The sequence below is a fragment of the Oncorhynchus masou genome, chromosome 5 (genome assembly GCF_036934945.1).
Source record: "Oncorhynchus masou masou isolate Uvic2021 chromosome 5, UVic_Omas_1.1, whole genome shotgun sequence".
Taxonomy (NCBI): Eukaryota; Metazoa; Chordata; class Actinopteri; order Salmoniformes; family Salmonidae; genus Oncorhynchus; species Oncorhynchus masou.
This window is the reverse complement of record NC_088216.1, coordinates 34917213-34933982: the sequence shown is the minus strand read 5'-3', so window position 1 is coordinate 34933982 and position 16770 is coordinate 34917213. Positions and strand designations below refer to the sequence as shown.

The 16770-nt window shown below is 38.7% G+C and overlaps 1 protein-coding gene across 3 annotated transcripts in view; it reads left to right on the top strand.

Annotated features, from left to right (window-relative positions):
* Positions 1 to 16770, top strand: part of cpne1 (copine I) — a 66702-nt gene that overhangs the window by 16323 nt on the left and 33609 nt on the right. The window contains exons 1-2 of one of the 3 annotated variants that reach the window (XM_064965430.1): positions 5718 to 5963; positions 9117 to 9248. In XM_064965430.1, coding sequence (XP_064821502.1) covers positions 9117 to 9248 — 132 coding nt within the window. In that variant the 5' untranslated portion in view covers positions 5718 to 5963. Of the gene's footprint in view, positions 1 to 5717; positions 5964 to 9116; positions 9249 to 16770 lie in introns of those variants that run through there. The other 2 variants (XM_064965433.1, XM_064965431.1) reach the window with 2 other exon arrangements.

Genomic DNA, 16770 nt, shown 5'->3' with positions numbered 1-16770 from the left:
TGTAGCTCAGGCACAGAACCAAGGATATGCATATTATTGGTAACATTTGAAAGTAAACACTGAAGTTTATGTAAATGTGAATTGAATGTAGGAGAATATAACACAATAGATCTGGTTTAGATAATACAATGAAAAAAAAACATGTTTTTTTCTTTTTATTGTTGTATCTTTAAAATGAACAAGATAAAACAAACATTCAGATAGGATGATGGGGACAATTTCAGTGAAAAACATAAGAGGGCAACAGTACTTGTGCAAAGTTTCAGAATGATAACTTCCAAAATGAGTTTGCTACATGACATTTATCATAAAGTGACCCAGGTGTCCCACACAAGTAGCCCAAATGTACCCAAGTGGACAAATTGGTGAAGTTATATATTTTGAATGGAATAACTATATACAAAATACCAAAATGGTATTCTAACACCCCCCCCCCCCCCAAAAAAAATGGAGAAAAAACGAAGAAAAAAATATATACATTTACAAAATAACACTTTCAATATTTGGAAGACCCTCAGTCCTCTACACAATATTATGCTGCTGATGCCAGGTGTCATAGCACATCCATGCCTGCAGAAATACATTTGGGCAGATGAACACCACTTGTGGCAGGAACTGGATGAACCAGCTTCAGTGGGGGATGGACACCTTGGCACTGGGGGCTCCCATTCGGAGTCAGTGTCACTGTGAAAGAAAATGTTCAGTTAGAATAGTTTCACATATGAACCCTGTATCAACAGGTATAATAAACATATATATATATATAGAGTACAGGGAACATAATATATTCAACCTTATTATAGACCTGCGAGATCTACGGTCTCATGTATATTATGACAGACCAGCTAGATCTACTGTCTTTATTATATCACAACAGACCAGCTGTATCTACTGTCTCCATTTCACTTTGGCCATTGTTGTGGGCCTGCACTCCCCTCAACGACCTCAAATAGGCTATTTCATTTCACAAATAATATTTTATATTATTAATTTCAAACAACGGCATTTGCATGAGAAGAACTTACCAGTCCAATACGATGTCCTCTCCGTTCAAAAAACATTCCTCCATTTGGGAATCGCTAAATGAATCGTCCTCTATCAATTTCTTCTGAAATTGTGTGTACATCTGTATATCTAGACATAGATTTAGCTTTCCCTGACGTAGTCGCCATACTGATTGATATATAATCAGCTGAATATGCGCTTTACCAAAACAATGCTGTGTGCAACATGCATTGCTCCTTCCGGTATGAAACTTCAATGGCAAATGACCCTCTTTACGTCGGAGTTTGTTGGTCTTCCAACACATAAACATTACATATTGCCGTTTACCTCAGCTCATTGGCTATCTACCCAGCTAGATTTCAAGACGATCAGTGGTCATTGGGTTAAAATACAGTCAATCAACGAAACAGCGGGCAAATCATTGGTGCACAATGATGTCATTACCTGTATTCAAATCGGTTTCTTTCAGTCAATATGTCCCGCGAAATGACCCATCAGTTTGGTTGTGTTACAAACAAACTAGTTGATTGCAATGAAACCAAACATGACTGGAAAAGTCACGTTTTGTGTGTCTATTTACCTCAAGTGTGTCGTTGAAAATGGAATGAGACAGAATTCACGACACACGCGGTTCACAAAATGTTTTGTGTTAGGCTATAAAAATGGATTTTATCAAACAATAGACCATTCATTGTGTAAATGAACATTGGGATTGCAAACAGAGGAAGATCGTCAAAGGTAAACTATTTATTTTATTGCAGTTTGTGATTTTGTTAAGCCTGTGCTGGTTGAAATAGTTGTTTTTTATGGGGCTCTATCCTCATAATCGCATCGTATTCTTTCGCAGTAAATCCTTTTTTAAATCTGACAACGCAGTTGGATTAGCAAGATTCTAGGCTTTCCAAACATGTGAGACACTTGTATTTTCATGAATGTTTAATATGACTATTTATGTAGCGATCACAGTATGTTGTCGAATTTCATCCCGCTACCGGGTTCTGTGCGCAGCGAGGTTAAAGCACCTCAAACGCCAGTCCTTGAGGGCCAAGTTCTGCGGGTTTTCACTCCTCCCTTGTACTTGATTGATCAATTAAGGTAATTGATTAGCTAAAACTCCCCCTTACCTGGTTGTCTAGATCTTAATTGCAAACAAATTGAAAAGAAAGAACAAAACTCAGCAGACACATGGCCCTCCAGGAACTGAGTTGTCCACCCCTGCCTTTTAAAAGGGACATTTAAAACATTTTTTTCAACTTCATATTCATCATCTCCAGCACCTCCCCAACATATGTGAAAATGGCACATTTCTATGTTTTGTAGTAAAAAAGAGAAGATAAGTGTTTCACATTACATTATTGGAGTGCATTGTGTGATTTTAACCAATTATGTGTAGGCCTTGCCTACTAATTGGTTGATGTCATTGCAAAACGCTTATCTTCTATCTTTTTTACTACAAAACATGCATTTGCCATTTCCACATATGTTGATACTGGGGTGGTGCTGGAGATGAATATGAAGTTGCCATTTTTTTCCCCCTTTAAGGATCACTTTACTCAATGTTTTTGCATTTTGTTCAGTAGTCTACTGTTGATATGGTCTCACATTTTTATTTCAGCACAAACAGTTTACAGATGGAGCACTATATAATTATGTTCATAAATTGTGTGTGTTTTAAGAGAGTACACATTTATTCCACTGTCACAAGGCCCACTTTCAATTCCACTAGATGCTAGTGGCAAACATGCCTACTAGAAGGCTAAGATAACATCTGTTTCTTGTCTTACAAGCTAGCCTAGCGCTAAACCTAAATGTACCTTGTTTTTATCATGTGGTTTAATGGAACATTTTTGACTGATTCATGAGTTCTCTGAACATTCATTTTTATTTTGAAGTGTTGTAAAACGTATACAGACTATTTTTTATATAGGCTTCTCATCAATTAAGTTGTTTATTTCATAATGTTTTAAAGAGTGAAATGCTGGGTGTTTTTGATATTTGGGATATCTGCATTTCTCACTTTGTCCTAATGAGCCCACAGATTGAGAAAGGCCTAGTATACGGCACTGGGGTGAAATAGTAGGCTGTTTTGTGGACATACATGACAATGTAGGGCTTGCTTTGAACATGCTGATGAACGTAAAGCATATTTAGAAACTAATATGGCCTGGAAGATGCCTTTCAGAGAGAGCCCATGGAAAGAGCTGCTGAGTTACAATGCAAAGCAAGTTCGGACTTAACTGTCATTCAGTATTCATACATGCCTATTTTGGTTTGCTTCCTTTAAAAGTCAGTGTGCTTCTGGATTTTACTTGTTAAATATTATGCATTACACTACCTTTTGGGTACCAAACTGTCAGGTATAAGGCAATGAGAGCCACTTGCAGAGCCAATTGGTTTACTGTTGGATTTGCATGCAAAGGTAAGTACTAGTTATATTTATGAATTGTGCAAGGTGACATGGTGTATAATAGATTAAGTATTTGTGGAATTATGCTTCCAATATCTAGGCAAAGTTTTGCTGGACATGATTTATTATGGTTAGACTTCACGATATTCCTTATTTTCCCATCTGATCTCACACTTTTGAAATCAAGCCGTTAACCGGATTGTAATCTAAAGCAGTAGGCTATATCAGAAATGGCCATAGAGCTGGTCTTTGACATAATAGAGGACCACACAATCCCAAATCCGGAGTGAATCTGACATGGGACGCAAGCACAGCCTTGTGCAGAATAAGCCACAGTTTCATCACTTCCAATTGACACTGGATTTCATTGTGATGCATGTTTTTGTTCAGTAAAAAGTGTATCCGATTGATTTGCCTAATTTGTGTCGTTCCCAATTAGTCTCAATCAACTTTACAAATGGCTATTTATTGAGTGCAGTTGATAGGCCAACAACACTAGAAGATCGAATGTATTGGGTTGTATGGCTACATTATTATTATACAGAAAAAATAATTTCAGTGATGCAGTGAACAGCTAAGACAAGTGTTGCTGGCTATTAACTAACTTAATTGCTTTACTTATTTATTAATTGATGTGCTGAACTTCAGAGTGAGCTGAACTGTCTGTTCTACAGGATTGTATTATCATTTGAGCTGAATAGGCATTCTGTCCAAGGATATAGGTAGAAATGCATGTATAGTTATAAAATGTATAAGTGTGGATAAATGGATAGCCAGAATTTGAAAACAAAAATTACAGCTCAAAGTGGAAATGTTAGATAGGAAATAGAGCCTTGGTATTTGCTGTATACAGAAAGGGTTGTGTACCCTTTGTGTGCGGTAACCTAATATACAAATAACTTCAGTGAGTGGTGTTAATGTTACGTAATTGTTTACAATTAGATGAGTAGTAGTGCAGAAATAAATTGCACACATTTTAAACCAGTACAAAGCATAAGTGGATTATAACAAAACTGATTTGAATAGAAACATGTATGTGTTGAATTTTACTGCAGACGTCCATATTTTAAATTAGGTGCTTGGCAAAAATGCAGCAGTTTCAAGCTCTGCTCTCTGTCATATGTAAGAATATGTTTGATCAGGACATGGTTACCTATTAATTTGCAAATTCGCAAGGCACGAGAGATCTGGGCTGCGTTTCAAACTGATAAAAGACACACCTTCGTCAATTTACCATCGCCTTGTGCCCTTAGGGAAATTGCCGCGCCCAATCTTGTCGTTGGTCCAAATGAAGACGCCAAGCAATAGCAGTTAGCAATGTTAGCCACTCAGCCCTCGTTTTTAATAGCGTTTGCGGATGTACTATTATGTTCATTAGCTAACGTTAGTTAGCTAATTAATTAGCTAGCTATTATACAGTAGGCGTATATTAATAATGATATATTTAATGTAAGTAGACATGCAATCATATTTGACTGTAGCGCATATAAAGCACCAACAAGCTACCGGTGGATGAAAACATGTGACGAATTTCCGGGCAAGGGCGGTCCGTTAAAAAAATCATTCCTTCCTTCCTCAACCCCGCAAGTGTATACTCGTCAGACGTCATAAAACGTTATCAGAAGTGTCCACTTAATTTGAGGGCTGGGGGGAAAGGATGTGTCTGTTAAGTGTTTGGAATGCAACGCTAGTGACACTTGAATAGATATTGTACAAGCAACTTCTAATAATATAAAATTATTAACAAATGTACGTGTATCGCTTGGTTTAGTTAGCTCCGTTTCCAACGGTGGTTAATGGCTGGCTTTTTATTGAACGGAGTTTATACGTTAACATTGCACATCGGATGGATAGGCTAATTATAAATGGCTACATCTTTTATATCTGTAGAAAAAAAATCATTCACCCTGTCTCAGTGGGTGCAGCTTCAACCAGGGATATGCGTTCGTTACTAATTACCACACCCACAAATGGATAAACACCGCCTATTTCTACCATTTCTAAACCTAACCCTAAACTTAACCCTAGGCACACTGCTAACATTATGACTAACCTTAATCTTAAATTAAGACCAAAAAGCACATTTTGGTTTTCATGATTTTCTTTTACTATACAGGCAATTTGTGGCTGTGGTAACTAGTGACAACCGGGATATGTGTGTCGTCACTTCCTGCACGGTCAGTACTATCTGGGATTCTTAGGACGTCCCCTACCTAACCATAACCTCAAATATACAAATATTTGCCTTAACCATGTTAAACTTCAACGGCTTGCATATGGGGTAGGGACGTCCCAAGGAATTCGGCTAGCACGGACGGACCCTTTCCCCTGCACTGCGGGCACCACAAGTGACGTTGTCTCTTGTCCAATAAGAACGTTTTTATGGTGGCTGATCATCCAATGTTGAGCTCACTTGACCATCTGCCACACCTTTTTTAGGAAATATTTCCTCGACTCCACATTCATTTCGTGTTACGGCAGTGTGCTGTTCATTTGCAAGACAATTACAACTGTTTCAAAAGAGACCTGATATTCCGTTTCGTGCGACAAGGTAATATTTGTAGCCTACTTATTTTTATAAAGTAGCCTCTGCTAGTTTAGAGATCGAGGTGAGCAGGCAAATCCGTTTATTGTTATTTTATGGGCGTAATAGGCCCTGGCCTTGGGGTTCTTGTCAGGCTTCTTTTTTTAATGGTTGAGTTAACTTTCTAAGAAGTTCTCTCTCCATGTCGAGTCTCTACTAAAAATAAGCGTCTGGTAGTTTTCAGGGTGTCTGATCCACATCTGAACTTTTGCTGTTAACTAGGAAGTATGTAGTTTATTGTAAATATACAGTACCAGTGTGTTGTGAGCCAGGGTTTCTAGCATGACGACTACTCAAAACCCGCCCAAAAGGCCTGAAAACTAGCCCAACATTTTTTTTCACAGCAAAAGAGTTGACATATTTATACAATAGACATAACATAACGTTGAGGCAATTAAGAAATATCGTAGTAATTTTTAACAACGTTAGATGCAATATCCGGTTTAACTCTAAATAATTATTATTGCGAGCTATGACTTAAAGGAATTTGAATATGTCGCAAGAGAAGATAATTCGCTCATATTAAACTCCCAAGAGTATTAAATCCACATCCATTGATGGAAAATTAACTCGTTTGACTGTTATGATTACTCAATAAGGCACAAGGGGATGTGGTATGTGGCCAATACACCACGGCTAACGCTTCAATAACACAGATAGTATGGTTGCGCAATCTAGTGTGCAGCATCATCTGGACATGTATGTATGTATGTATGTATGTAATGTATGTATGCAACAAAAGTAAAACACTCACCTTCTGCTACAGTTTCTGTCAAGCCGAACGCATACAGTTTGACGCATACGTTCGATAAATATGCAACACACCGAACGCCCTGCAACTGCCTCTGTTACGCAATGCTGCAAGGCAAACGCAGCGTTTCATTGGAAATGAATGTCATTCTGGTGTACCAAAATGCAATGAAGCTGTCGGTGTGATCGAAACGTAAGGGCTGTTCTTATGCTGGACTCAACACGGAGTGCCTGGATACAGCAACATATACCACAAACCCCCAGGGTGCCTTATTGATATTACAAACTGGTTTAGTAAAGTGAAGTGCCTTTCTTGTAAACTCAAAACCTAACAATTCAGCAATCAATAAGAATAGGAAATATACATTAAAGCAAGCATACTATATACAGGAAATATTTAAAGTCAGATCCAATACCATTTTTACATGTGCAGGGAATTCTTATTTTAAATTACGGCCTAGGAACAGTGGGTTAACTGCCTTGTTCAGGAGCAGAACGACAGAATTTACCTTGTCAGCCCGGGGTTTGATTTTGCAACCTTTCGGTTACTAGTCCAATGCTCTAACCACTAGGCTACCTAGCCCCCCATACTGGAGTGATGGCTTTAGATATGTATAGGGGGAAGGGGACTAAGCAACAGGATATAAGACAAACAGTAGCAGCAGCTCATATGTGAGCAGGTGTGTAGAGTCTAGGGCTCGGCGGTAATACTGTATTTTACTATATACCGGTATTGATGCACGGACTGGTTTGGGTTTTTACTTTACCTTCTATAACAGTATTTGAATGTTTGGTTTGTTAAATGTGATACGCCGCGTGTAATGTCAATTCTTATAGTTTACACCGCTACTTGAGTCATCCCTCCACTCTTTCTCCATGCTGCTTTCCACACAGACCTAGTTCCACCCCCTGTCACTCAAGGAGTGCATTTGTTGTTGCTTTGACCACGAGACACTTTCGATCGTCTGCATGGTCAATTTTTTATTTTATTTTATTTAACCAGATAGGCAAATTGAGTACAAGTTCTCATTTACAATTGCAACCTGGCCAAGATAAAGCAAAGCAGTTCAACAGGTACAACAACACAGAGTTACACACGGATTAAAACAAACACAGTCAATAATACAGTAGAAAAATAAGTCTATATACAATGTGAGCAAATGAGTTGAGATAAGGGAGGTAAAGGCAAAAAAGGCCATAAAAAGCCATGGTGGCAAAGTAAATACACTAAATTGACTGTGTATTTACTATGTAAGCTTCTGACCCACTGGAATTGTGATACTGTGAAATAATCTGTCTGTAAACAATTGTTGGAAAAATTACTCTTGTCATGCACAAAGTAGATGTCATAACCAATTTGCCAAAAATATTGTTTGTTAGTGGTTGGATAAATTAGTTTTAATGACTCCAACCTAAATGTATGCAACCTTCTGACTTCGTGTGTGTGTGTGTGTGTGTGTACACACACTGGGCCCTTTTTTAAATTATGTCACTTTTGAACTGACCTAGGCATTGAACGGGGCACCTTGCTCACGCCCGGAAGGCAGTTTGCATTAGAACCAATCAACTTTCTCCTGGTGCACAACACGCCTACCGAGTGCCTTGGCCAGATTAACCGAATCCCCTCAATGAGAGAAAAATTTTGAAATTGACAAAATGGCGGTGTGCATGTTGTTGAATTACTTCCTGGAGCAAAACAATTATGTAATAACATCACATTTTCTGAATTCAAACAAAACCCCCTGCAACTGGACATGGATGTTTAGAATACATTTGATTGCCTTCCAAATCGGAAATTGAGGAAAAATCGCCGTTCTCTGCTACACCAAACAGTATCTAACGTGACTGCTAATGGAGCATCGCATCCCAGCCCATTACAATCTGCTAACTAAGAACCTGTCCCATTTGTTTTATTTCCTCTATGCCGACCTGGTTGACTCACTCATCCTCAAAATTGCCATTTTTACTGAGCAGTGTACATTAAAGCAAAGCCTGCGATATGGGAAGTGGTTAATGGTAATTTAAATTCTTTATATTATTTATTCCTGAAGAATATAATTTATAAATGCCTCATGAGCTGTTTTTTTTTTTTTATCATAACCCAACATATAAGGGTTCGTTACTTGATTGTTTATAAACAACAAGAATGTAAACGGCTTCAAATATTTAAAAAAATGTAATGGAATGTCGGTCCCTGCATCTGGAGCGTTATCTATGAATGAGAGGTTTTAATTTCCCTGGCACATTCCTTTAGCGTCATACCAACGCAAGTGGAAGGGACCCCGTTGTTATTGTTTTTAACTGGAGACTTTAGCTTTTAATATAGTCATATTTGATCTGAAATCTTGTTTTTTTTTCTGTCTTTTTCAGATGGCTTCTCAATGCGTGTCAAAAGTAGAACTCTCCATCTCGTGCAGCAATCTCCTCGACAAAGACGTTGGATCCAAGTCTGACCCACTCTGCGTGCTGCTGCAGAGCATTGGGGATGACAAGTGGACCGAGGTAGGGAGAAAGTCTAACTAATCGAAACCTTTAAAAATTGGCAACGTTCAGTGAGGTCCAAAGGTATATTGACACTGTGTGTTATGCCCCGGTATTCCAGCACTTTTTGGATTTGAAATTATACAATGACTGAGGTTAATGTGCAGACTGTCAGCTTTTGTTTCAGGCTATTTTCATCCATATCGGGTGAATCGTTCAGAAATGATTGCACTTTTTGTCCACATTCTAGGGAACCAAAAGTATTTGGACAAATTCACTTATTAGTCAGAAGTTTTGTATTTGGTCCCATATTCCTAGCACGCAATGGCTACAACAGAGGTGAGACTAAGTCAATATTATTTGAGTCACAACGTTCGAGTCAAGTCTTTAAGTAAAAATAAATGTATACATGCTTGCAATGACTTATTCAACTACAGATCTTTGTCTGTTTATTGAGCTGTTCTCATTATTTTGTCTTAAAAATATTTTGATTATGTAAAAATTAATTTGAACATATTCGAAATGCAATTTTGACATGCTATAAAAGACCATTTGCCTGTGCTAGTAAATGTTGCTTTATGCCTCTATTGGTGTGCTTGCAAAGTAAACGGTTAATATTGTTGCTCACCCATTTATTTAAAAAATTATGAACTGCATATTTCCTTATTACAATATTCCTCACTCCCAAAAATAGTGTTTTAAACCTCTTTAGGATCTGCCTAAAATGACATATCTAACTGCCTGTAGCTCAGGCCCTGAAGCAAGGATATGAATATTCTTGGTACTATATGAAAGGAAACACTTTGAAGTTTGTGGAAATGTGAAAGGAATGTAGGAGAATATAACACAATAGATCTGGTAAAAGATAATACCATTTTTATTTATTTTGTCTCATCTTTGAAATGCAAGAGAAAGGCCATAATGTATTATTCCAGCCCAGGTGCAATGATATTTTGGACACTAGACGGCAGCAGTGTATGTGCAAAGTTTTAGACTGATCCAATGAATCATTGCATTTGTTTTAAAATTGTGTATCAAGACTGTGCAAATGTTATTAATAATTTTTCATGTTCGAAATTGTGCACTTTCCTCAAACAATAGCATGGTATTCTTTCACTGTAATAGCTACTGTAAATTGGACAGTGCAGTTAGATTTAACAAGAATTTAAGCTTTCTGCCAATACAGATATGTCTATGTCCTGGGAAATTTTCGTTTTACTTACAACCTCATGCTAATCGCATTAGCCTATGTTAGCTTAACCTTTAGTGACTCCCCATCCCTGGTCCGGGAGCGTAATCATCGACTGACACTAATTAGCATAATGCAACAGACATAAATATTCCTATTCATGAAAATCACAAGTGAAATATATTGAGACACAGCTTAGCCTTTTGTGAATCACCCTGTCATCTCAGATTTTAAAAATATGCTTTACAGCCAAAGCAAGACAAGCATTTGTGTAAGTTTATCGATAGCTGAGCATAGCTTTTTGTCCAGCTAACAGCAGGTAACTTGGTCACCAAAATCAGAAAAACAATCAAATTAAATCGTTTACCTTTGAGCTTTGGATGTTTTCACTCAGGAGACTCCCAGTTAGATAGCCAATGTTGCTTTTTTTCAAATTTTTTATTTTTGTAGGCAAAATAGCTCCGTTTGTTCTTCACGTTTGGCTGAGAAATCGACCGGAAATTAGCTCCATAATATCGACAGAAACATGGTTTATAATCAATCCTCACGGTGTTTTTCAAATATCTATTCGATAATATATCCACCGGGACAATTGTTTTTTTCAGTAGGACCGATTGGAAAAATGGCTACCTCTGTATTTTACGCAAGAATCACTCTGAGCCATCAGGTGACCACTTACACAATGTAGCCGCTTACGGGTATTCTTCAACATAAAGGCGTATAAAACTACGTCACAATGCTGTAGACACCTTGGGGAATACGGAGAAAAAGTTATCTGGTTGATAGCCCATTCACTGCTCAATAGGGACGCTTCGGCATGCAGAGATTTCAAAAGATGAGTCACTTCCAGATTGGATTTTTCTCAGGCTTTCGCCTGCAATACCAGTTCTGTTATACTCAGACAATATTTTTACAGTTTTGGAAACTTTAATGTTTTCTATCCTAAGCTGTCAATTATATGCAAATTCTAGCAATCTTGTCCTGACAAAAAAGCCTGTTTTAATTTGGGAACGTTATTTTTCCAAAAATGAAAATACTGCCCCCTAATCTTAAATTAACCATCCCGTGGACGGGACACCAATCCCGAATAATTTTAAAGCTTAAGCTGAAAGTCATTCATGTTAGTAGTATACAGTGCCCCTTGACTTTTTCCATATTTTGTTACATTAGTCTTTATTCTAAAATTGATTTAATAATGGTAAATTACATTTTTGCAAATATAATACAAACATAAGTACTTATGTAATCAGACCATTTGCTATGAGACTCGAAATTGAGCTCATCCTGTGCATCCTGTTTCCATTGATCATTCTTGACATGTTTCTACAACTTGATTGGCATCCACCCGTGGTTGACAAAGTACAGAGATATCCTTGATGAAAACCTGCTCCAGAGCACTCAACCTCAGACTGGGGTGATGGTTCACCTTCCAACAGGACAACGACCCTAAGCACACAGCCAAGGCAACGCAGGAGTGACTTCGGGACAACTCTCAATGTCCTTGAGTGGCCCGGACTTGAGCCCGATCGAACATCTCTGGAGTGACCTGAAAATAGCTGTGCAGCGACACTCCCCATCCAATCTGACAGAGCTTGACGATCTGCGGAGCGAATTGGAGAAACTCCCCAAATACAGGTGTGCCAAGTTTGTAGCGGTAAGATTCAACGCTGTAATCGCTGCCAAAGGTGCTTCAAGAAAGTACTGAGTAAAGAGTCTGAATAATTATGTAAAAGTATTATTTTTTTGAATTGACAAAAATGACTAAATATGTTTTTGCGTTGTCATTATGGGGTATTGTGTAGATTAGGGGGGAGGGGAATAACAATTGAATCCTTTTTAGAATTACGTAGCAAAGTCAGAAATACTTTTGTGTGTATATAAAGTGCATTTGCATTCAAATTAGTGGATTCAGCAATTTCAGCCACACCTGTTGCTGACCGGTGTATAAAATCAAGCACACAGCCATGCAATCTCTATAGACAAACATTGGCAGTAGAATGGCCTTACCGAAGAGCTCAGTGACTTTCAACGTGGCACTGTCATAGGATGCCACCTTTCCATCAAGTCAGTTCGTCAAATGTCTGTGCTGCTAGAGCTGCCCCGGTCAACTAAGTGCTTTTATTGTGAAGTGTAAACGTCTAGGAGCAACAACGGCTCAGCTGCAAAGTGGCAGGCCTTACAAGCTCACAGAACAGGACCGCTGAAGTGCGTAGCGTGTAAATATTGTCAAAACTCACTACTGAGCTCCAAACTGTCTCTGGAAACAACATCAGCACAATAACTGTTCTTTGGGAGCTTCATGAAATGGGTTTCCATGGTTGAGCAGCCGCATGCACACAAGCCCAAGATCAACATGCGCGATGCCAAGCGTCTGCTGGAGTGGCGTAAAGCTAGTTCCAGTGAAGGGAAATCTTCACTCTAAAGCTCACCAAGACATTCTAGATGATTCCGTCCATCCAACTTTGTGGCAACTGTTTGGGGAAGTCCCCCGTGCACAAAGCGATGTCCATACGGAAATGGTTTGTCGAGATTAGTGTGGAAGTACTTGACTGGCCTGCACAGAGCCCTGACCTCAACCCCATTGAACACCTTTGGGATGAATTGGAACGCAGACTGCAAGCCAGGCTTAATTGCCCAGCGTCAGTGCACCACCTCACTAATGCTCTTGTGGCTGAATGGAAGCAAGTCCCTGCAGCAATGTTCCAACTAGAGCTCGACCGATTATGATTTTTCAACCCCGATACCGATTATTGGAGGAACAAAAAAGCCAATAAGCGGCCGTAAAAAAATATATATATTTTTATTTTATTTATTTTAATGACAATTACAACAATACTGAATGAACACTAATTTTAACTTAATATAATACATCAATATAAATCCATTTAGCCTCATAAATAATGAAACCTGTTCAATTTGGTTTAAATAATGCAAAAAAGTGTTGGAAGTAAAAGTGCAATATGTGCCATGTAAAAAAGCTAACGTTTGAGTTCCTTGCTCAGAACATGAGAACATATGAAAGTTGGTGGTTCCTTTTAACAATATTCCAAGGTAAGAGGTTTTAGATTGTAGTTAATATAGTACTTATAGGACTATTTCTCTCTCTACCATTTGTATTTCATATAACTTTGACTATTGGATGTTATTATAGGCACTATAGTATTGCCAGTGTAACAGTATAGCTTCTGTCCCTCTCCTCGCCCCTACCTGGGCTCGAACCAGGAACACATCGACAACAGCCACACCCGAAGCAGCGTTACCCATCGTTCCACAAAAGCCGCGGCCCTTGCAGATCAAGGGGAATAACTACTCCAAGTCTCAGAGCGAATGACGTTTGGGTGCGCACTAATAGCGTTTCAGTCAACTTGCTAGCCATTTCACATCGGTTACACCAGCGCCATTAGGCTGATAGGCTTGAAGTCATAAACAGCGCTGTGCTTGCGAAGAGCTGCTGGCAAAACACACAAAAGTGCTGTTTGAATGAATGCTTACGAGCCTGCTGCTGCCTACCATCGCTCAGTCAGACTGCTCTATCAAATCAGACTTATAACATAACACACAGAAATACGAGCCTTAGGTCATTAATATGGTCGAATCCGGAAACTATCATTTCGAAAACAAAACGTTTATTATTTCAGTGAAATACGGAACCCTTCGGTATTTTATCTAACGGGTGGCATCCCTAAGTCTAAATTTTCTTCTTACATTGCACAACCTTCAATGTTATGTCAAAATTCTGGCAAATTAGTTCGCAATGAGCCAGGCGGCCCAAACTGTTGCATATACCCTGACTGCTTGAAATGACACAATTTTACCTGGTTAATATTGCCTGCTAACCTGGATTTCTTTTAGCTAAATATGCAGGTTTAAAAATATATACTTCTGTGTATCGATTTTTAAGACAGGCATTGGTGTTTATAGTTAGGTACAGTCGTCCAACGATTGTGCTTTTTTCGCAAATGCACTTTTGTTAAATCATCCCACAAGCGTTGCATTGATTATATGCAACACAGGACACGCTAGTTAAACGAGTAATATTGTTTTTTCTAAGATAAGTTTAATGCTAGCTAGCAACTTACCTTGGCTTCTACTGCATTCGCATAACAGGCAGGCTCCTCGTGGAGTGCAATGAGAGGCAGGTGGTTAGAGCGTTGGACTAGTTAACCTCTCTGGGATATGTGGGACGCTAGCGTCCCACCTGGCCAACATCCAGTGAGATTGCAGAGCGTCAAATTCAAATACAGAAATACTCATACAAATTCAGAAAAGATACAACTATTTTACAGAGGTTTAAAGATGAACTTCTTGTGAATCCAACCACTGTGTCAGATTTAAAAAATGCTTTAGGTTGAAAGCATACCTTACGATTATTTGAGAACATAGCCCAGTTGACAAATTATTACAAACCGTAACCAGCCAAGTAGAAGAGTTACACAAGTCGGAAATGGAGCAAATTAATCACTTACCTTTGATCTTCATATGATTGCCCTCAGAAGATATTAATTTATTCAATAAATGTTCCTTTTGTTTGATAAAGTCTCTATATCCCAAAACCTCCGGTTTGTTCGTGTTTTCTTCAGTAATCCACAGGCTCAAACGCAGTCACAACAGGCAGACAAAAAATCCAAATTGTATCCGTAAAGTTCATAGAAACATGTCAAACGATGTTTATTCAACCCTCAGGTTGTTTTTAGCCTAAATAATCTATTAATATTTCAACCGGACAATAACGTCATCAATATAAAAGGTCAACAAGAAAGGCACTCTCTCGGTCGCGCGCATGAAAAAGCTCTGACACGGCAGGGTCCACTCATTCAGACGGGTCTTACTCCCACATTTTTCAGAATACAAGCCTGAAACAATTTCTAAAGACTTGACATCTAGTGGAAGGCATAGGAACTGCAATTTGAGTCCTAAGTCAATGGATACTGTAATGGCATTGAATAGAAAACTACACACAAAAATATCCTACTTCCTGAATGGATTTTTCTCAGGTTTTCACCTACCAAATCAGTTCTGTTATACTCTGACATTATTTTTATTTTTTTACTTTAGAGTTTTCTATCCAAATCTACTAATTATATGCATATCCTATCTTCTGGGCCAAAATTCCAAATGCTGACCCCCTACCCTAGAGAAGTTAATCGGCCATTCTGATTAATCGGTCGACCTCTGGTTCCAACATCTTGTGGAAAGCCTTCTCAGAAGAGTGGAGGCTGTTATAGCAGCAAAGGGGGGACCAATTCCATATTAATGCCCAAGATTTTTAGAATGAGATGTTCATTGGGCAGGTGTCCACGTTCGTTTGGTCATGTGTAGGGAGGGGTAAAGTGACTCGGCAACAGGATAGACAGTAGCAGCAGTTTGTGTGTGGCGAATGTGTGCCGTGCTCGGCCGGCCTTTTCTGTAGTCTACGTTGAGGGAGAAGTTGTTGTTCTGGTACTCTGCCAGGTCTAACCTTCCTATATGCGGTATCATCATCGTTGGTGATCAGGCCCATCAAGGGCTGTGGCGGTCATGAAGAAAATTTTATCAGTCGGTTATTGTCATGCATAAGACTGACGGTATCACGGTAATTGATTTTAATTAACAAACATATATTTAGCATCTCCAGTCCACTGATTTGTGCTTTTGGAACATTTTTCAAATTTCCATTCACCCAGTTCAATGTAACAGCGATAGGTTTAGGCTAATACTTGATACTCAAATTTTCAATATACCCATCATGAGATTGCTGCAAGCTAGCCTATGAAAAATGTTCAACGTAGATGCACAAAGGTTGAGGAGAGAAATTTGAGGTGACACTGAAGTATCTGGTTCGAATCCAGGCTGCATCACATCCATCCATGATTAGGAGTCCCATAGGACGGTGCAAAATTGGCCCTGCGACGTCCGGGTTTGGCCGGGGTAGGCGGTCATTGTAAATAAGAATTTGTTCCTAACTGACTTGCCTAGATAAATAAATAAGAAATCACTGCACAACACATCAGCTGTATGTGACCAGGTAAAAATAACTTTCCAGGCCAAACCATATCGTAACTGCTAAGCACCGCCTCCAGCGACATCACCATATTAGCTAAAGTAACGTCATAGTCAACATAGCTAATAGAACTAACGCCTTAGTAAACCCGCTACAACAGGGGTTGTTAAACTTTTTCACCCTGGGACCCAAATCAGATATTCAGTTATTCCTGGGACCCAAGCTTATGAAAACATGCAACGATTCGTAAACATCAGTACATTTCATTGCCCTTATGCCAGCCTAAAACAAATGCAATGTAGACAAATTAAATGTAATAATATAAATAGCTATTCATATGTTTTATTTTTCCACATTTTAAAAACATTTACAAC